This window comes from Salvia splendens, chromosome 12 (genome assembly GCF_004379255.2).
Source record: "Salvia splendens isolate huo1 chromosome 12, SspV2, whole genome shotgun sequence".
In the NCBI taxonomy this organism is placed as follows: Eukaryota; Viridiplantae; Streptophyta; class Magnoliopsida; order Lamiales; family Lamiaceae; genus Salvia; species Salvia splendens.
Genome location: NC_056043.1, coordinates 31975638 through 31998892, shown reverse-complemented (window position 1 = coordinate 31998892; position 23255 = coordinate 31975638). Strand labels below are relative to the sequence as shown.

Here is a 23255-nt window from a genome sequence, read left to right as displayed (position 1 = left end):
GGCTAGCCTATTTATAGGTCAAGCCACCATGCAGGGTCAACCAAGCCATGAAGGCTCATCATGGCGCATTCGTAACCGTCGGCAGTTACAAGGCGAACTGGATGGAGGAGAGGGCAGAGCTTTCGACAGAAAAACAATGCAGAGAGAGGGAGAGAGCTTATGCGTGTGAATGTTGTGAATAATGTGTCTAATGCAGTGGAATGACTAGCCTATTTATAGGCCCATCCATAATGTGTCTAATGCAGTGGAATGACTAGCCTATTTATAGGCTCATCCACCATGCAGGGTCAACCAAGCCATGAAGGCTCATCATGGCGCATTCGTAACCGTCGGCGGTTACAAGCTTGTGGCAGGAGTGTGCCTTACGCGTGTGGAGTGTGTGGATTTCTCACGTGGCAGCCGCGTAGGCTTTGACTGTGCCACGCTTGACGATGTCTCAAGCCACTTGGATTGCTGACTCAGCGGTGGTCTTTTTCCAAGTTCGAGTCCTAGTCCGAGCCCGAGGCCCGCGAGCACGGGCACGGGCTCAGGCAGGCGGGCGGCGCGCGCGTGTGGGCTCTTTCACCCATCTTGGTCCAGTATAATTATTAAGTAACATAAAGTCACTTAATTTAAGCACATTAAAAGATGTGTCACTTCTCCTATGTGGGATAATTAGCACTATTTAATTATTCCCTAAGCTCAAAGTCCAAGCTTTAATTAAAAGCTAATTATGTCTAACTTTAATCCATTATTTCTCACTCACCGGAAATCGGATTTGAGAATGTGAATATACTACATTTATCTACGTAAAATGTAGATCGGCTTTATATCATTTAATTTCATAAAATTAGATGTCTCGTCACTTTTATTATTTGGTCAAAATCCATTGACCGGACATATTTTATTCCATGATTTCTACAATTGTATTGATTTCGTTTAATTTCTGGTCTCGATTATAGCTTATGTCATGTTCAACGCACTGTTGTTTTCGTTGTCGATGAGGGTGGCCCATATAGTTCTTTTCTTTTAATTTTTTTTTTGTTTTCATTGGAACATGTTATCTACTTCTATAGAACTTTGGGTTGTCCTTAATGCTAGAGCACACACTTTTCTTCATCAAAAAATAAGTTTGGTATCTAGATTACTCACTATTACTATTCGCATATATTGGCCTAGTGGCATGTTGATTTTCAAAATACCTAGCATTAAATTGCGCCATAGTGCAACTTGCTAGCAAAATTATGAAACTGAAAATTGTGAAATATAATTGAAAAGATAGTCCAAAATGAGAATTTAGTATAAATTCAGTAGTATAGTTTATTATTCCTAAACAATGTATTTAAAAAAATTGAAAGTTCATTAATTGTTAAGCATATTTTTTAAATTAAAATGAAAAATCAGAAATTGACAAAAAATGAATAATTTACCAAAAACTACCTAAAATATTATTTACATGGTATTTATAATTCTTTAAAATTTTAATTATTTTATTAAATATGAATAAGTGCTAATGGAAGAAGTGCACTCCTATGTAGCACCGCAAATTTTCCATCAATATGCTCTATAAATTAAACCACAACATAATAATCCTATTTTATACTTCTAACATTAAACTAATTTTATATCCTCAATGTTTACATATATTTCCATTCAGAGTCAAGCTAAGATCGCTAACTGTAGCTTAAATTGATAACTATTATCAACTCTAGTCCATCCGATCTGAAAATAAAAGGCCAAGATCAATTTTTACACGATATCCACTAGCCGATATATAATGTCAACTAGTTGTTTTACAATGTCAATTAGAGGTATTAATAGAAACTGAAGTTTATTAGCTGTAACTAACTTTATAAAAATATCGCAAAGCTTCAAAATCATATAATTATCTCGATTTAAACTATTTTTTTCACAAAACATATATCAAATTAAAGGTAATTTTATAAGGATTATAACAAGAACCTAAATACATATGTTTAAAAAATTTTAATTTTAAATTTTCAGTATTTTCGACTTTCAGACTCATGACAGTACATAGTGCATATAATGTCAATTAAATTTAGTTGACATTATTACTGCAAGTCTGCAAGGTGTTGACATTGCGAAAATTACGAAAACTATCACATATAAGGAATGACAAAATGGCCCTTTTTGAACTAATTAATATAAAATAAAATTTCATGTGGCACCACTAGATACCACTAAATCATTTAGATCTAATAGTTTGGAATCGGTAAATACTACTAAACCAATATAAAAATAAGGCATAATTCAGTCATCTCATAAAAATAATGGATAGAGGTTTACATTATTTATTAGGATAGTTGTGTATTTCATCTATCCATAAAAAATAATCTCATCTCATGTGCGTTCATCAAAATTAGTGTCATATAAAAAATGAAAAGTTGCATTTAATTTATTTATCATTTTTATTTTTCTCTCTCTTCATCTCTCATACTTTACCAATTTCGAATTAAAATTTATGTCGTTTGCCAATGAAACTATTTTTGCTAGATGGAGAGTGCATTATGTTTTTGAGATAGGGATGATATACTTTAATTATATTTTAAATTAAATGATCGATAATTTAGAAATTAAATTTAAATTCTATATACTACCTATGTTCATAAAAAACAGATTTTTTTTATCATTTGGGTCGTCCACCAAAATTAAATTATTTTTCAATATGAAAAGTTTTAAACAATAAACTCTTATTAACCATACACCATTTTATAATGTGGACACACAATCCACTTAACGCTATTTTCATTAAAATTTTCCATTTATTTCTTACTCCTTCCGTTCCATAGTAGTTGAGTCATTTCCCTTTTAGTAAAATTCAACACATTTATTCTCACTTACTTTACTCTCTTACTTTATTATCTCTTCATCTCCCTACCTTTTTTTTCATTTTTACTCGATTCTTGTTTTACTTAACTCACTTAACACAATGTTTCTTCAATCACATAACGAAATGACGCCTCCAACACTATCAAAAGCAGAGAGTACTTTACTAATTACGTATTATTTATAATTTTTTTTATTTTTTGGTAGACAGGAGGTAGTAGTAGTATTAAACAACCTTAAATAAGTACTACTCCATATTAAATAACAAAATGAAAATGAAAAAAAGAACAAAAGGAATGCAAAATCATTTGAATTACGCCGCCATGTTGTTATTAGGCAGACTATCGTCCAAGTCATCATCTAAATTCTACACCTTTTCCATTCCCTATCACCCTTTTCTCGTATCCAGATTCAATTCCGACAATGTCAGCCACCAAGCAAGACACTTTTCCGGCAATCCCGACGACGCAATCGCACTATTTGACAGAATGCTCAGAACGCTGCCGCCCCCTTCCGTTTTCGCTGACAATAAATTATTGACTGCGGTTGTGAAAAAGGAACAATACTTCGTTGCACTCTATCTGTTCGACGAAATGCTCAGAAGAGATGTCCCAGAAAATCTCTGCACATTAAACATTGCGATTGATTGTTACAGCCGATTAAAAAGACCCGAGCTTGGATTTTCGATCTTAGGCAGTGTATTGAAGCGTGGGTACGAGCCGGATGTTGTGACGTTTAACAGTCTGATCAAAGGGCTTTTGTTGGTTGGAAAGAATCTCGAAGCAGCAAACTTGTTGAAGAGGCTGTTTACTGAGTCACTGTGTAAGCTTACTGATGAATCTTCTAGTCTTAATATAATCAGCAGGTTGTGTGAGCCTGATATGTTTAGCTTACTGAAACGGGGATGGCGGAAATCTCGTGTTTATGATTACTACGCTGTGATTGTCGATGCGATGGATAGTGCGGGCGTGTCACCCGATACTTTAGCGTATAATTCGATAATGAAGGGGCTATGCGAGATGAGTAGATGGAATGAGGTCGAGAACATGTTAAAGAAGATGGTGGCGAATAAGGTCTACCCGGATTTAAATACGTACAATATATTAGTGGATGCCCATTGCAAAGAGGGGAGGGTGGAGGCAGCTGAGCATGTTATGAAGAATATGAATGTTGAACCTGACATTGTGACGTATAATTCGTTGATTCATGGATATTGTTTGAATGGTAAATGAATGAAGCCGGAAGCGTAGTGGAAATTGCATTGAAATCAGGGATCAAGCCTAGTATTGTAACGTATAACACCTTGATGAACTGGCATTGCAAAAAGGGAGGAGTGGGTGAAGTCTTTCGTCTTTTTATGGAAATCCAAGCGCAAGGGCTAGCGCGCGACGTGGTTTCTTACAACATAATGTTGGATGCCTTGTGCAAGTCCCGTCGTATCACCGAAGCATTTTCGGTGTTCAATACAATGGAAGTTGAAGGCGTTGTTCCTGATATAGTAACTTATAGTGTTCTGATTGAGGGATTGTGCAGTGCTCATTGCTTTGCTAAAGCTTTTTCTGTCTTGAATAAGATAGAGGACAAAGGTATCGATTTCGACACTGTAATATATAACACTCTAATTAAGGGATTGTGCAGTGCTCATTGTTTTGTCAAAGCCTTTTCTGTCTTGCGTAAGATAGAAGACAAAGGTCTCGATCCCGACATTTTTACATATAACATTTTAATTAACGGATTGTGCAAGGATGGAAAGGTTAAACAAGCGAAGGATTTGTTCAGTGTGCTTCCATCCCCCGACGTTGTAACCTATAATATTCTCATTGGTGCACTTTGCAAAGAAGGGGTGATGGAAGAGGCTAAGGTTTTCATGAAGAAGATGGTAAACAACAACTGTTTGCCTGATAGAATAACGTGCAATGTTTTGGTTCGTGGTCTTCTAAAAAATAACATGGTACACGATGCGATTCAACTGTTGGAAGAGATGGATTCGAGGGGATTTTGATGCCACCACTTTATCAATGATGGAAAGACGAGGTAATGTTCTTCTCACCCAAGCATCACCAACACTGAAATTATTCATATTGCATTCATCGTATTCACAATTGAAAAGATCAAAAGAACTCATTTGAATTTGAATTTTATATATGATTCCAGGAATTAAATCTGTGAGGCAGAGTGTCAAGAGAGAATCAAGATACCAGGATGAGAAATAGAGAGAGAGGTATGAGTTTAGTGATTTGATCACTTCGTCTGTGATATTTGTTCGTGATCATCATCTCATATTTGATGAACTCCTACATCATGTCTCAGGGTGGAAAGACATCGGAAAATGAGGTGGAAGTGGTTGAAGGAATGAAGCTTGATAAAGGCTACATCTCCATACTTCGTTACCGACCACAAAAACCAAAAACGCGTAAGTTACTCGAGTTTCCTGATTAGAAAATATGTATTACTCACAGCTGAGGCACATTCTTTAGAGGAGTAAAGATCATCTGTGAACATGAATGAATTTTTTCATCATCCGTGCAAGTGGTCATCGAAGTTGAACAGTAATCTTGTTTGTGCGACAATTGTGATTCCAATTTTCAAAGGTTTATCTTGATTTCATGTCAAGTGAAGGCATTATTTTTCTGCCGGTGTAGCTAGTATCAAGTATACTGAGTTTTAATCCCTTCATCTTTAGTGGTTTATACAAAAAACTCATTGAAGTATGCTATTTTCAATATAGGTCAGGAATCAGGACGCGAAGAGGAGAGATCGAATGAAGGTCAGAATTGGAGCTAAGGATGGAGAGTAGAGGAAAAACAGAACAAATTCCCATTTTCAGAAGCTTTCACTCAGGCCGAGTGACATTCGTGCTTCCAGAGGTTCTCACTCGGCCGGGTAGATTTAGTGCCAAATTGCAACTTGCTGAGTGACATCCGCGTCTTGACTCCAGTGGCCAATAGCCGAGTGGATTTAGTGCCGAAACGCCACCTGGCCAAGTGACATGCTCGAGTAACTGCTTTTGCAGTTTTATACAACTTGGGGCGGCACTTTTGGCTCTCTTCACCACTCCAGAGACACGATAAAAGAGGAGGAAAGAACATGGAAGGAAAAAAGAAACAGGGAGAGGAGATTCAACACCGAATCCTCCATCAATCCGGAGACGAACCACTGTCAGATTTGGAAGAACACCAATGATTTTATGGTTGTAGTTTCTTTTTGGTGTGATTTACTATAGTATGAGTGACTAGTTTCTTTCATTGCTCTTGAGATGTTGTTCATTGAAATATGGATTTTGTTATGAAATTATGAATTTCTTCGGTTATAATTCTTGTCTTACTTTAATTTATGCTATTGTAGAGGCATCCCTAATAGTATAGTAGTATTGTCCAAATTTCTAATGCTCTTTAGTTATGGTTCTTCATTTATGAGCATTATCCAAATCTGTGTTTCAGCTCCTTGAAATGATCTGTAATAAATGATCTGTGTTCATATAATAAAAGATTTTATCAAAAAATATTTCATCATCTATTTTTTATTCCATCATAGTATACAGTTGAAAAATTTATAACAATTTCATATAATTTATTGCTCCTAATATTTTTCTTAGTTTATAAGAATGGCAGCGAGACTAGTTTTCGTTAAAAACAAATATAAACATTGATTTTAATAGATTTTACAAATTTTAATTTGAAAAACGTTAGCAATAAATAATTATCAAAAATTTAATTTCTAAATATAAAATACTCCATGACATTATACACATTATAAGAGAAGGGCCAAACCCATGTGCTTGGAAGGAGAATAGGCAATATATTTCTCGATTTACGTATGTTATTCTTTCGAAAGGCCGTGTTAGTTTTTTCTGTATTGTTCTAATTTTATCATATGTTTCCGAAGGGACGGAGAACACACATTAAGGTGATTTTCTCATTTCAAAACTTACCAATTACTTATAAGAATAAAATGAACATGAAAATAGTCATAATAAAGAAGGGTTATATACATTGTGATGACGATGTGCATAATAAAGGTATGCAAATTTGTTATTGTCACTTTTGTTTAGACCTTTAACTAGAGGAGGATTATATACTTAGTTTTATTTCGATCTCTTTTTATTTCTGATTGTCGAGATTATATTGTGGCCTAATGAGAATAATTGAATTTGTTAATTGGAATTTGACATTTTGTGTACCCTAAAACTTGAGCCCTAGAACTAGATGTAATTAATACTATGATCGATCTGTCTAACCTAGCTTCATACTACATGAAATTCATTAATTCAATGTATTAAATGTGGGACTACTAATTCATGTGTAGATATTATCTAAATCAACATAGAAAAGTCAACATGCATTATCCTTAAATCCTTAATTAATTTTGAAAAGTGAAACAAATATTGCTCCTTCATTTTGAAGTCGCATCCGCAAACTCTTTTAATGTTCGAAATAAAAAACAAGAAAATTCAACCTTGAAAAGAAAATCATATTCCCTATCCCTCCGTCCACTTATTTGTCCATACTTGTCATTTCAGCACGTTCATAAAATATTGTCCGCTTTATTTTTTTTTCTATTTTTGGTTTCTACTAACTCATTATCCTTCCATTTTATTATAAAACTTAATATATAAAAGTAGAATTCACATTCCACTAACTTTTAAACTCTCTTTTCTTTACATTTTTTAAGACCTGCGCCGAGTCAAATGTGGATAACATTGGATGAACAGAGAGAGTAACTTACAAACCCGTCGTTCGACCTTCACGTTAAAAGCGCGAGGAAAAAAAGAATCCCTAATTTTGTTATTTAATGTTCTTATCCTTAATTTTGTTTCTTTTATAATTTTGATGTATGCCGTGTGTGCTTGGGGCGAGGGATTTTGTGTCTTCTTTATATGTTTATTGGTCTTGTGTTAGCATTAGGCTTTTTTCTTTTTTGAGCTAATCTAGGTTGTGATTTATTTTATGGTGTTTGTTGGATTCTTTCTCTTTGTTAATTTAAGCCTTTAGTTTATTGAAAAAAATATCATTCAATTTTGTTATGAAATAGTCATCATATTTTAGAATTTCATGACAAAACAATAATGAAATATCAATATCTGTGGTGGATCTAGGCTCATAATTTATATTGATAGATATGTTAAAAATGGTGTAATTAATAAAATCATGATATATAATTTAAATAAAATGACTTTTTTAATCTATTTTAAGTAGGTGTTTAAGTTGGTAGGAAATATTAAAAATTAAAATAACATAAATATATGTTTAGGGTCGAGACTTTCCCTAACATTGTGCTTCACTTTTAAATAATTTTGAATACCAAAGAATTATAGTTAATCCACCAAACTCTAGCTTTATTCTGCTAAATTAAAAAGTATATTGTGATAAGAGTGGAGCGTCACTCATATAACATAAGTCATAACACTATGTTTCATCTAATTAGGATAACGACTATGATATGTATTTAGTTGGTGTGTAAATGGTAGCTTAGTAAAAAATTCACCATAACTTCAGTTCATGTTTAGTTTAAGATGGAGTACCATGTTAAATTATGTGTCTAATATATCTTGCATCGCACTAATCAGATGCAATTATAAAAGATAAGACTTGGAGGCTATGCAAATTATATTTTAGATTTTATTTATTTCCTAGTTAATAGAATTAGTAGGTGGAAAAATATTAGGAGTAATTGTTTTTCCTTTTACAAAATTAGGTTTTCCCTTTTCGCTTATTTTTCTTTAAGTTATTTTCTGTTTAGTTTTTTTTTCCACAATCTAGGTTCAACTCTCTCAAAGGTGTTAGTATAACCCACTAAAATAACAGATTAATTCTTTAAGGTGGCGTTCGGTTGCCATGACTAATATCATGAGACTATCCATCTAGAATTAAGTTGTGGGATTATTTTAGTTGGAGAGGGAGGCTATGACTAATTATCATGAGACTATCCATCTATGATTAAGTTGAAGGGTTCAATCTTATGAACCAAACATGATACATATTTAATCATGATATTTAATCTTGTCAACCGAACATCCCTAAGCTGATCAAATATACTGTAGATTTTAAGGCGGGCATTTCTGAGCCATAAAAATTAAAAATAAGAAGGCACATTCACTAAGCGTTGGATTAAGTACCATTGGGAAGTAAGCAATCGAAGTCCGTACAAGAGAGTGAAACAAGCTGGTACGGAAGTTGATATCCAGCTAGAAAATGTACTACTCTGCAACTTGCATTAGAGTTGTGGGGCTAACTTTAATATCAATCACAGAGAGAGAGAGAATTTGAATTGGTGAATTAATGTTAGGTGTTACTCCCTTCATTTCACAGAAGATGGTCCACTTTTCTTTTTGGTTTGTCTTAATAAAGATGATTCATTATTAAAATTGAAAACACCTTCATCTCTACTTTATTCTCTCTTTCTCTTGTTTTACTCTCTCCATTTAACACACAAAATAAAATTGCATAAAATTCCGTACCGCTCAAGGAAGAGGTCATCTTCTTTGGGACGGAGGGAGTACAAACTTTCATTATATAAGAGTACAATTTTGGTGGCTGAATTCATAAATATTAAACTTATATCGACTTTATATATATAAGTGCAGTAATAAATCATGCATGTACTATATTAGGTAAGTTCCTTTGATCAACAATACTTATTGCTACTATAAAATTAATATTGGTCTTTTGAAACATGTTGTAACAATTGAGGCTTTGAAGCATGTGGTAAACAATTGTGTTGAAACATGTGGGCTACACAAATAAAACAATAAAATGTGGTAAAATTGTTGATATTCTCACTACTAATTAAAGGGGTTTAGAAACAAGAATTGTAATCTTGTGATTGTTAATTTGTCGTTAAAATTTAGAGGTTTTTTTGGGCATGAGTTAATGAAGTATACTTTCTTTTTTCTATGGTGTAAGTATGCATTGATTTCATAAATTATCATGTATTTAAGAACTTGAACAACCCAATCATTCCCTCAAAAAGTTTTAAACATTTTTTTAAATATGATTTGAAGTCTTACTTTAATTTGGATGAGTTTTAAAAAATGTGAATAAAAGTTGATGATTTTTTTTTGAAATGTGAATTACCCTTTTACATAATTTCTTCATTTTCATAAATAGAGACTTTGATGATGACACAGATTTTTATGTGAAACTAATAAAGTATGAAAGGAAATAAAAAAAAAACTAATTGAAATAGAGTTGGTTGAAAATGAAACACACACAATCAACTATTCAATAGTGTAATTTGTGGTGATTTTTTTTCAAAAAAATAGAAGTATACTAAATTTGGTGGAAATACCAAAATGATAAATGTGACCTATTTTAGAATAGAAATAAATGAGATTTTAAATCAAAATAAGGACAAGGATATTTATAATGTAATGATTGGTGGAGTGTAAGATCAATTTAATCAAAATAGAAATAAATAAATGAGATTTTAAATTATATGTATTTTAAAATGATAAGTGAGAGATCATTTCGTGGACGGAAGGAGTATATATGCTACCCACACATAGGCATGGGGAAACGGTTCTCGGTTAACTGAGAACCGAACCTTATTTTTCGGTTCTCTATTAACCTTGAACCGAAAAAATAAGGTTAGAGTTCGGTTTTGGTTAGTAGGTTTAAGCTAATCTCGGTTCTCGGTTCTAACTGAGAACCGAGAGGTTAGAACCGAATAACCGATATTTTTTTATATTTACTTTTTAATTTTGTATATATTGATTTTAGTTTTGTTATTTCAGTTTTGAAAAGTAAAAAAGAAATGAAAAATTAAAAAACCTACCTATAGAAGTAGAATCGTTCGTCGCCCGCTTAGGCAATTAGCATATTCTACCAATATGAATATTTTAGTATTTAAATTTTGTAGCGTATGTTTGTGATGATATCATGGTTTACCTATTATTAAAACCATTAGTATTCTACCAATATGAATATATGATTACGATTAATGAATTTTGTATTTAATGTTTAACAATTTGAAGTCTTGAATTTGAAGATGGAACATTATAGATCACTGAATTTTGGTTCCTTCGGTGGAACCGAATAACCTGTCGGTCAGGACCTATCGGTTCCTCAAATAACTGGACCGACTTAAGGTTCGGTCCTGGTTATTGAATTTGAAAAAAATGGATTCGGTTAACCGACTTAACGGTTAGGGTTCTAACCGAACCGACTAAATCCCCACCCCTACCCATACACTTACATCTACACCTACTAATAATTTATTACTACACCAACTAATAATTTATTTCAATCATTTAGTATTTTACCCAATTTGGATGGTAGAAAAATTATCAGTCCACTTCGAAACCAGTTATGCTACTAATAACACTTTTAACTTATAATGAAAATCTGGCAAACCTAAATACTCCAATATAAGTAAAATGGTAGATGTATAGCATATTTCGAGAAAACTGAGCCACCATAGATAATTGGGACCCTCTATATTATTTCCTCTTTTAGTTTATGATCTCTTCATTGTATATTTTATCTAATTCTGGTCAATTCTTATAAAATTAGAAAATAAAATACTAAATAACAAATTTTTTAAAAATTTTCCAATTGTACGTTCTAATCCTACACATATACAATACAACAAAACCATGTCTTTCGACAATTATTAAAACGATTTGTTCTATATTTTCTTTTTCCTTTCATATTTTAATTAACGAAATAATTTTTTTTTCAGAGTACCACAAAAGACATCTTTTTTGTACACATATAATTTTGAAAAATATATTTCAAGGAGAGGGGAGTTTTGTGCCTCAAATTACAAAGGAACGGAGCAAGTAACATAGGTATACTAAAATTTAAACCTTGGCTTTGATAATCACGCTCCACACCCTTTATGTCCAATCCAGCTCTATTTATAAGTTGATAAAATGATAATCAAATTCACCTTGTTTCTTCTCTCTCTTGTTTCTCTCTCTAGGGTTGGTGGCATTGGCAGTGTGGTTTCCTCTTCTGCAGGTGATGTGATTTCTTCCCTGAATTAGCAAATTCCACATGATTTTTAAACCCCTTCCATTTCTCATAGAATCAAACTGCTGGCTGTCTCAACGTCTCCCCTATTTCTACATACATAAATAAATTATGTTTTGTTCATTTTCCACTTTTGCATTTGTACAAAATGCAGCCCTTGTTTGCTATCCCTTTTTATGTACTACAAATTTTGTGTATATTGGTAATTTCTAGGCATGAGTTTGGTAAATGCGGATTAGGGACAATTTTTGATAATTTCTATACATTTTGATATAAATAGAATAATTATTTACATTCCGATAATTTTAATTATAATTGATTTAAACAAACGAAAATAAAATAAAATGAAAAGTGGCTAAAAATTTTGGGGCCATCTTATAGCTGTGGACATTTTTTTTTGTGAGCGCAGATAAATAAACTGGGGTTGTGGACAAAAAAGAGGCGGGGCTATTGGAAGTTTCCGCCTTACAGTGGATGCCCTAAGGGCTGAAGCCGCTTGCTCGGAATTGTAAAATTGATGAGATGCAAATTGCAGTAAAGGTGTAGGAAGATGGTGAGGCAAAAGATTGAGATAAAGAAGATCGATAACTTGACATCGAGGCAGGTGACTTTTTCGAAGAGGAGAAGAGGGCTTTTCAAGAAAGCGAAAGAACTCGCCACACTCTTTGCGATGCTGAGATTGCTCTCATTGTTTTCTCGGCCACCGGCAGGCTCTTCGACTACTCCACCTCCAGGTTTGCTCCCTCTCTCTCTCTCACACACACACACATTTATTGCAAGTCATTGCATGTACTTTTAGAGCAGGGGGTCTTAATTTTTACTCTCTTGTTAAAAGCTCATCTAAACTGAAGAAATTACTTTTGCTAAGTTTCATTCACATTAATTTGGTGTCAAAGAATGTTAAGATGGGAAATTCACTGGTTCATTTACTATAGCATGAATAGAAATTTAATGTTAAGATGGGAAATTCACGGGTTCATTTACTATAGCATGAATAGAAAATTAGCAATGTATAGTGTATTGTGTTGCAAGTACATAAGAATCTGATATCCTGACAAATTAATCAAGAAGATAAGCGAAATATTCATAAAAAAAAGAAGATAAAGAGAAATAATTAAGCAATAAAAGACATTGCAATAGTAATTTTTTGATCTTTCCAATTCAACTTAGTTACATCCACAAGAAGTTGCAATAGTAATTTTTTGAACTTAGATCACATATGTTGGATTTGTCCTAAACCACTCTATAGGTCAAAAAATCTGGACTCATTGACCATTGTTTCGGGTCAATTCCTAACCCGGGGGTGTAGTTTCGAGTCTCTCAGACCGATGTGTTCCGATTTTTTCATTTTTAAAGAAGTTTAAGCGCTAAACTGTATTAATGGTCGATTTTGAAGCATGATGCAAGTGATTCAAAAGCGTAAGGTGCAACCAGCTGAGGGTATCAACCGATTCCGGCAAACTCTCCTCAGTCAGGTAATTAATTTAATTCATTATAATATATAATATCGAGTTTTTTTAGTAACATGACATTTAAACTGATTCGAACCCCAGACCTATATATATTAGAGGGGGCTCGTCTTATCAATTAAACTGCGCTTCATCGTTTTACAGAGTTTGTGCTTTTCAATTGCTCACATTTTCAGGTGGGAGGCGACAACAATGATGCGATCAGCAAGGAACACATGGCCTTGACTCGCGAATTCAAGTATTGACACGTTAACTTGCATCCACGGTTTTATTATCGTATTTCCATATATTATTGCGAGTTGAAAACTGAATAGCCCTTTTTTTTAGTCGGCTTAAGGGAGAAGAGCTCGAAGAGCTCGACATGAATGAACTGGCCAGGCTAGAAAGAGTGGTAGAGTCAGCCTTGGGACGAGTTGCTAAAAAAGGTACTCCCTCCGTTCCATTTAACAGAGGCATTTTTTTTTGCACGAAATTTAATAATAGTGTGTTAAGTGCATAATAAATAAAGTAAGAGGATAATTACTTTTTGCCAAAATAGAAATGACTCAATTATGTTGAAACATTCTAAAATAGAAAAATGATAATATTAACATGGAACAGAGGGAGTACATTCTAATAAAGATATAATTCTACACCTATAATTAGAGGGTGACTCGAGATTCGAATATTAAGTTTAAAATTTGGTTCGGATTGTTTAGATTTCAGTTCAGTTCGGATTAGATTTTTAGCGAATTTTGTTTTTCCAATTCGGTTCGATTTGGATCCCATTTTGATTTTTTTTGCTTTTCAGTTTATGTTCGAGATCAGCAAGCTGGAGACAAGGGCACGTTCCATACTAAACCTTAATGTATCTTTTTTCATGTTCTAATAATTTTTCAAGAATTCAGGGAATCGAACTGGAGAAAGAAAATGCGATGCTGAAACAGCAAGCTGAGGTATATATAAACCCGATTTTAGAATAGAGAATCTCGTTTGCGAGTTTCTAACCGGTAGTTGTTGTGTTTGTGCAGAAACCAGAAACGCAGCGGAGCAAGGAAGTACGGTTGAGTCCATCGCCAACTCCTATGGCTTTCGCGGCCACTATCCGGACCAGGGCAAGAGCATCTCCGATACTGCTCTCAAGCTGGGGTGTGTATGAGGAAGGTTTATAAACCCTAGTTATCAAACGTGACTTGATAAAAAGGTAATATTGTCGAAAGAGCCACAAAATTTGGTCAAATTCTGTTCTATCTCGTAAATTTAAAAATCAGACAGAATCATCATGAAGCTTGGATTTGTTCACTTTTAGTGGTGATTTTTTTTTTTGTATATAATAGCCGAGAAAGCATATGTGAATGTCTCACTAGTGGTGAGTTAAATGATTTCTTCTATTTATATGAAAAATGGTGTTCCTGGTTGAAAAAATCAACAATATATTATCCATGAGATATTTGCAAGCAAATCAAAACTTTTTTTTTAACTCATTGTAAAGTACTTGGTAGTACTGACTAAAATTTGACAAAGTTTCATGTTTTTTTTTCAATTGTTTACCCTAAAGAGAGTAAGCTGTAGTACTATTATTTTATCTCTTTATTTAAGGAAATAAAAAGCAAATACATCCGTAGGGTTTAATTAGGGCTTTTCTTAGTATGAAACATTTAACAAGCTTTGGGATTTACCCAAACCACTTGTCATTGGGTATTTATAATATAAGCATGTGTATATTTGCAAATTAGTCATGTATCTAAATTCGGGTTCAAGAATAATTTATAATCCAAAAACAATTTGAGTTGCTAAATGCTTATATATATTCATGAATTCTTGCAGCTTACCTTTTCCCGGCGGCGACTGTTAGCATTTATGTCAAGAAAATGTTTACTTTTTATTTTGAGTTACTTTTATAGCTCAATGTTCGGCAAAGCCGCCGGAGACAGCAGCAACGATGGGCCATAGGCTGGTGGTGGTGCAGTGGAGAGAGAGGTGGCGGCTAGGGCCGCGGGTGTGCCTATAAACACAAATCTTGTTATATTACTCTCTCTATCTTTTCAAGTTAATCGAGTTGTTTCTTTGTAACACATAATTTTAACGTAGTACTAGTATTTAATGAGCTAAGTAGAGTCAATAAAATAAGAAAAAAAATAAAGTAGGAGATTAAAGAGCCAACTTTTATTCTAATAAGAAATGGTGCAATTAACTTGGTATTGTCCGGAATACGAATTATTTAATTTAAGAGTAAAGAAGTCACAAAAATATTAAATAAAAACTAATTTGGGTTTAAAATATATAAAATTCAGCCCAAATTACACATAAGGTCCATTGGCACAATATTCCAGTCTCTTGGATGATTCTATGCTTGATATTTATAGTCCTATATCTAAAATTCCAAATAATACTACTCCATAAAGTAATGGATCTATTTATGAATGGAATAATGGAATGAATGAAATGACATTTTTAGGTTTAGTCTGCCTAATAAATGAAGAATGGACTAAACTACGTCTGGAATGAAATATTAGTTTATAAATCTTTAAAATTAAATAATTAATTTTTTCGCCATTTGATAAATAAATAAAATACAATACCTAGTATTATTAATATGATAGTATATAGGACTCACATGTTTAAATTATATTTTTTCCATTTTCTAAAGAGTTCCCAAAAATACCAAATTTAGATAATAAATACTTATAAATTATATAATAAATTCTTTCGCAAATGATTTCATATAGTGTTAAATTGTTTTATAGTGTAACAATAACAAATTGCTAACTTTGATTTTCTATACCCCGTGGATGTAAAAGACCGGCGACGTCAAATTCAAACATTTTGCACTAATGTGAATCAATAGCAAAATTTTTGCATGAATGGCGTAATTATTCCAACACTATACACATAATTATAATAATAGGTAAAAAATATATATATACGAGAATGAAATGGAACATTCCTCTTTGTCAATCACTACATGCATTTTTGCTGTTGGTTATTTTTTGTCAGATTATTGCTATGATAGTTGAGTCTTTTCCTTTCATAAAAAAATGGATTTGTCGTTGTGTGTGCCCAAATACTCAAGTCCTAGAACCAGATGTAATTAATAGACTCAATCTAACCTTGATTCTCAATCAATGCATTCAATGAGGGACTATTAATTCATGTGTAGATATTACACAGAAAAGTCTAACATGCATAATGTATTGCTTAATTCATTTTGAAAACTGAAAATTTGTTTGCTTTGTGGAAATTAATTAATCAAATCTTTAGCTTAAGTTAATATTAAATCCTTTTGAAGTCGCACTAACACTCCTTTTAAGGTTCCAAATAAAAACAATAAGAAAACTCAAAAGAAAAATCAATTCACAAACCAATGTTCCTACATTTTTTAAAGCGAGAAGGAAATAATTACCAAAGCTTGGAGCAAGGAAAAAGAATCCCTAATTTTAAAAGAGAGAAAAGAAAGAAACAATAATTTGAGGGACCACAACTATCTAGTATTAATAAATCCTATATATGGGTAGAAAAAGGGAAGTATAAATATAAAAGAAGACTTTTCTAGATCGAAATATCGGATTCAAGGCTAAAAAGTTTTAAAATGGTTTAACATTTAAAATTACCTATGTCGAGAAAAAAAAATTTAGGTGACCTTACAGAAAATATTTACCTATGTTGAGAAATTTTAATGGAGAAATATTACAGTAACATGTTGGTACGGACTTTAAAAATCCAGCCATAAATTGTCGTCTGCCACTTGCATTAGAGTTGTTGCCTTGTTGGATTACATTATCTTCGAGTTCGTCCAAAAAAAATTCATGTTGAGTCAGTTAATTTTTCTGTTTCAGCTAAAATATATTGCTGAAATTCAATAATAAAATAATACTAAAGTTATTTTAAAAGTAATTGATGAGAGGAAAATAGCTCAAATACTTAGAGCATGAATAACGCGGAGGGCCGGGCCGCAAATAGCTAGTCCCGGCCCGTCCCACGCGTTGATCGGAGGAGAGGCACGGCCTGGGCCGGTCCCGGGGCCGCGTTCCCGGCCTGGTGACCGTCCTGCGGCCCGGCCCAGTGGCGCGATGGAGGGAGAGGGGCCGTGACGGAGGGGGAATTTTTGGCAAAAATTGGAAGAGGAAGAAGAGGGAGGAAGAGGAAGAAGAGGGAGAGGGAGAGGGAGAGGGAGAGGGGTGAGGAAGAAGGGGGAGGAAAATGAAGATCAGGGAGGAAGATGAAGAAGAGGGGAGACGATCCCATTTTCCAATTTTTAATTTTTTTTGCATTTGTTTTGCAATTTTTTATGTTATAATAAAAAAGAGGGAGGAAGAGGGAGAGGGGCGAGAACGTTGTTGCATATTTTAAAATTTTTTTTTGCAGATTTTTAATATTTTATTTTTTATGTTTTTTAGTTTATAATTTATTATTTTTTATTAAAAATGAATTTCTCGTGTTATAATTTGCGTTGTCTAGGAATTGTAATTTTAATTTCTACTGAACAATGTATTTTCCTGGTTTCAATTGTTCAATGTATTGCATTTACGAGCAAAATAGTCTGAAGTTGTGAATAGTGTCATTTATTAGTTGCGGCCCGGGTTGTGGCCTGCAGGGTTAGAGCAGTTGGGACCTGGGCCGCAACTGTAGAGGAATGATGACATGGAGGGGACTTGGGGCCGGAACTGGGGACGGGGTTTATCCTATCAAATTGGTGCTTTCATCACGATCTCACCCTCCAAAACACCAATCGAATCACAGCTACGTCGCTGTCCAACGGGAATCCACCGCGCACAGCAACTAGCCACACCGATCGAACCATAGCTACGACGCTGCCCGACGGGAATCCACCCGCGCACAGCAACTAGTTATGCATTCCCACCATCTCGAACCAAAGTTGTGCCGCTGCCCGACAGAAGACGTTCCGTGCACAACACCAGATTTGGTTGCCGAGTTCCCACATTGAGGACAAGGTAGATTTCAACCGTATGAGAGTTAATACGAGCATTATTAGTTAGATAAATTAGGATTTGCATATCTTTTTCATATCTTTGTTTTCTTGTTCATTAAGTTAATTGTTAGCATTATAAATATATGTTATTGTAATCATTTAAAAAATCAATCAAGAATATCGATATTATCGTTCATAATATTCTCCAAAGTGAGACAACCGTCGTGCTCGACGGGCAAGTCGGGCACTCGCCCGCGACAGATATTTATCGTTCGCCGATCTACATACGCCGATTAGCCTGATAGGAGGTTTATCCCATCAGTGGAGATAAAGATTAGTTGCAAACATCATATATATCGCCATATAGCATCTGACTTTTCTTTCGATCTGACTTTTCTTTCAAATAACTTGGTAATTAAATTCTCATAACTATAAACTCTATATATTTCACCATTAAAATTAATGCTTATAGTACTGTTTTGGTGGCTGAATTCATAGAATATTAAATTTATATCGACTTCTAGGTGTAGTAATAAATCATGCAAGTACTTGATTCGGTATGTTCATTTGATTAACAATACTTATTAAAATAAAACTATTGGTGTATCGAAACATGTGGTAAACGATTGGTCATTTGAAATTAACATGTGGGCTACACAAACAAAATGATATTATTACTAATATCGTTGATATTTTCACTAATATCAAAGTCGTTTCGAAAAAAATATATATTCAGTGATCTAGGCATGTCATGTGACAATATGACATGGTGTGCCCCTAGTAATGATTCTTTTGACAAATGAAATTAAAGAGAACGTACTGATTTATATAAATATGGATATTATTAATAGGTTTGAAAACTATTCAACAAATTTAAAAAGACTAAAGGCCAATTTTGGTCTTTAACATATTGCGATTATTGATTTTGGCTCAAAACATTATATTTTGAATTATTCGGTCCCTCACAAATAAAAACGGGTCACATTTGGTTCGAATTTGACGGAATCGTTAAAAGTTAACGGTCAACGCAAATAAGTGAGTTTTCTGACTACATTAGCAATTTATTATTAGAATTTTAAAATTATTTGGAAAATAATAACTTAGAAAATAGATTAATAAATAAAATAAAATAGAAAATTAAAAAACAAAAACATAGATTAATTCTAAATTATTTGATATTATTTGTTTTAATTAGACCCCCTCCACTCGACAACCCCACCACCGCTGCCGCCGCCGCCACATCCAACCCCCCAAACGCCTGGGCCGCCCCAACGCCGCCTCGGCGGCAACCCGCCCTATGACGCCCCCCTCCCCGCCCCACTAAAACCTCCACCTGGCGCTTCCACAAAGACCCATCCCTCACCGCCAAAACCTCCAAGACCCGACCTTTAACCAACCTCGTCAACGGTGCTGCCGCCGCCGCTGACAATTTCCACGATTCGCTCCAAATCACTGAGAATTTCGCCGATTTCGGCCACTACAAGCCCAAAGTGAAGAAGCCCACGAAAAGGGCACGCTCCAATTGGAACAAATTCGACCCCTCCGCCGCCCACAATGGCGGCGGAATCGGAATTGAGAGCACGAGCTTCCTTCCCGAAGAGAACGATAACAACAACGACGAGTTTCGGGAGTTCGAGGGGGAGGGTTCAGAAAGCCCTAATTTGAAAGACCAGCAGCAGAGCCCGATCAATACCTTGGAGAATGGGTTCCCTAAGGACGGAATGCGCGCAGCCAATTGTGAAATTGGAGAGGTTTAAGGATGGGGAGGAGGGGAGGGTGTCATGGTATAGCTTAGCGACGAAGCTGCCGTCGCCGTAGGTGTAGTATGAGGGGTAGGAAACTTGTGGCAAGTGCTCATTTTGATGTTTTTGAGAGGGCAATTAGTGATAGCGCAAAGATGGGAAGAGGGGAAGGAAGAGTGTGCGGTGGAGCAGAATGGGGAGTTGCAGGGAAGGGTGTGACGCCACCATAGCTAGTGGAGAGGAAGCCGTCGAAGTAATGGTTTAAACCGAAAAGAAGAAGAAAGAGTAATTTGGATTGTAGAATGTTTTTTTTTTAAATGTGGAAGAAGAAACGTTCTTTTTTATTAATTTTTAAGAAATATTGAAATTCTAATTCAGTTGGGGTTATTATATTAATTTAGGCTCACTTATTTGCGTTGACCGTTAACTTTTAACGGTTCCGTCAAATTCAGACCAAATGTGACCCGTTTTTATTTGTGAGGAACGAATAATTCAAAAGATAATGTTTTGGAGCAAAATCAATAAATCGCAATATGTTAAGGACCAAAATGAGCCTTTTGCCATTTAAGAATTACGTACTATATTTAACATATAAAGAATAAATGTATATAACACTTACATCTTTTGTGACCAAATTTTTTGCACTATGAACTACTACTATAAATTATTTCGTCCTTATAATTTATCAAAATAAAGACGAATCTGAAAAAATATATGATAATTACTATAGCGGTAGTTCAATATAATTTCACACCTACTAACTTAAATCATTAACCTTTATGGTAAATTTAATTTGTAAAAATAAGATCTACTGACTTGTTCAATTTACATGATGTCTTTATTAGTGATAAAAAAAAGGACATGGGAATAAATATTAGTCTTTTGCAATAGTAACGTTAAACTACTTTGATCAATTATGGACTTGAACAAATCAATCAATCTATAAAACGATGAAAATAATTTTTTCTGTTTGTGTAGTTAATTAGCTACCACCCACACATACACATACACCTACACCTACACCTACACCTACACCTACACCTACTAATAATATATAACAAACATTTTTACTATATTTTTTTTCCAAATTGTATGCAGGTAGAAAAATAGCCAGTCCATTTCACAACCTGCAACCTAATAAGTACATTCTACTCCTTCCGTTCCATAGTACTGAAGACGTTTCTTTTTAGCACGAAATTTAAGAAAAATTGTGTTAGGTGAATTAAGCAAAGAAAGAGTAAAGCAGGAAATGAAAAAGGTACATAAAGAATAAAGTAAGAGAGAATAAAGTAAGTGAGAAGAAATGTGTTGACTTTTACTAAAAAAAGAAATGACTCCACTACTATGAAACGTACCAAAATAACAAAATAACTCTATTATCGTGGAACGGACCATTTTGACTTATAAATGAATATATGTGCATGTGCGAATCCACAAATGTACATAATATTGTACAAATGTATAAAGAGGTATATGGATATAACATATATGGATAAAACTGAGCCTCCAAGTATAATTGGTAGTTTGGTACCTACGCTTTTATTAATTCAAATTGTAGAATGATTCCCATGCCGATATATATGTTGAATAATTAAAGAAATTGGACATTTATTTAGTAAAATTTAACTATAAATATAAATCATTACATTTTCATATGTAGCTCGAGGTTAAGAAAAGAGAAGCTAGTTAAATTATAAATTTTGATCAAATTTTGACTAGGCCAACAATAGTTTAAAAATAAATTTATACTATTAAATTATGAATTTCTAAATCTTCTCAATTATGATATCTACCTACAAAACAATGTGTTTCAACAATTATTATAACAATGACATTTCATTAAATAAATATATTTAATTTTTTTCATTTATATTAATAAAACAAAGTATTTTGTTTTCACCTAAATTAAAATCAATCTGTCGGTAAATTTGTTATTTTTGGTAGTGTTATCGGATTGACTAAAATTAAACTAAATATTATGATTATAAATCAACAATTTGAGTATTTAATTAAGTACCACTTCCTCCGTCACACATGAGTATACACTCTTTCTTTTTTAATCCGTCTTACTAGAGTATGCACTTTATAAACTTGGAAAAAAAAATTCTCTCTAATGAGGTAGAACTCATTCTCCACTACAATACTTCAATTACTTAATCTTTCTATCTCAATCTTATTATACCAATTGTGCGTTAAAATCTGCGCTCAACCAAGAGTGCATACTCTTGTGGGACGGAGAGAGTATAATTTATAATATCTTCATTCGACATTAATTGTCATTTGTTTCCTTTTCGATCCATCTCACAATATTTGTCACACATATTTTTTACTTCTTCTGGTAATGGAACTCATATTTCATTTTCCTATATGACTATATCATTCATATTTTATTATAAAATCAATGTACAATTAAAATAAAAATAGGATTCATATTTCGTTAACTTTTTTTTCATTCACTTTTCTTTACAAATCAATACAAGATCAACTTATGACAACCAATGGGAGGGATCATACGAGACAAGTTTTCATCAAAAGATTATAACTTGTGTTTGGTAAAATAAGACTAAAGTCCCAAAATGGTCCTTAACATATTGCGTTTTTTATTTTGGTCCAAAACATTATCTTTTGAATTATTCGGTTCCTCACATTTGAAATCGGATCACATTTGGTCCATTTCGGATAGTTCCGTCAAATATTTGACGGTTTAATTACCGAGTCACAAATCCGTCACAAATCTGTTACTAACTGGGAGACACTGATCCGTCACAAATAGTTTTTTAGATTATTGTTTAAGTGGGAGCTAAAGTGACATTATTACCCTTCTCTTCTATGCATTTTTTAGTTGAAGAAATTGCATTTGGCAAAATCCAGATCCAAAATTCGTCAAAATTTCCATAATCAATAGATTCATCCATAAATGAGAGAAAATCGAGTTTTAAAATCAAAACCAAGGAACCTAGAATCGATTTGCTGGCTCAAATTTGCGCAAACGGAATCCAGATGGAAGAATTGAATCTCTAAAATTGATTCTCAATCCATAATCACAAAAAAATGGAAAACAACAGCGGCCATGGAACACGCCGGCTCGGATCTCACGCCGATAATCGTCACGACAACAAATTAGCGGGCCACCGCCACTACGGCCATGTCGCAAACGACGGCGGCCATAGCGTTGACGACGGCGATTGAGACGAGAACTCGAGAGGGGCTTACTACCACAGGGTCGCGGATGGCGGAAGTCATGGTGTGAACGACGGCTGCCATGGCGTAGAGAGCATGAGATTTCAGAGGGGATGGGGAGAAATGAAATGGAGGATTAGTGACGGAATTTGTGATG

At 33.9% G+C, this 23255-nt stretch overlaps 1 protein-coding gene, 1 non-coding gene and 1 pseudogene across 4 annotated transcripts; 2 read left to right on the top strand and 1 right to left on the bottom strand.

Moving 5' to 3' along the window:
* The first annotated feature begins 3120 nt into the window (after nt 1–3120).
* Nucleotides 3121–6155, top strand: LOC121756968 (annotated as a pseudogene).
* Nucleotides 6156–6613: 458 nt separating this feature from the next.
* LOC121759768 lies at nt 6614–6715 on the bottom strand. The gene has a single exon (XR_006041715.1). It is a non-coding gene; the product is annotated as a U6 spliceosomal RNA (small nuclear RNA).
* Nucleotides 6716–11719: 5004 nt separating this feature from the next.
* LOC121756892 lies at nt 11720–15353 on the top strand. 3 transcript variants are annotated; one of them, XM_042152317.1, is made up of 7 exons: nt 11720–12532; nt 13195–13273; nt 13444–13505; nt 13595–13692; nt 14058–14090; nt 14155–14202; nt 14278–14628. In XM_042152317.1, exons 2-6 carry the CDS (start codon nt 13196–13198, stop codon nt 14199–14201), a joined length of 318 nt encoding a protein of 105 aa, XP_042008251.1. In that variant the 5' UTR covers nt 11720–12532; nt 13195; the 3' UTR covers nt 14202; nt 14278–14628. The 3 variants fall into 3 exon arrangements, 1 of the variants encoding a protein (XP_042008251.1); XR_006041122.1 differs by lacking the exon at nt 11720–12532 and adding an exon at nt 15074–15353 and having other exon boundaries at nt 13254–13273; nt 13582–13692; nt 14058–14202; nt 14278–14450; XR_006041123.1 differs by lacking the exons at nt 11720–12532; nt 13195–13273 and adding an exon at nt 15074–15353 and having other exon boundaries at nt 13488–13505; nt 14058–14202; nt 14278–14450.
* Nucleotides 15354–23255: the final 7902 nt, after the last annotated feature.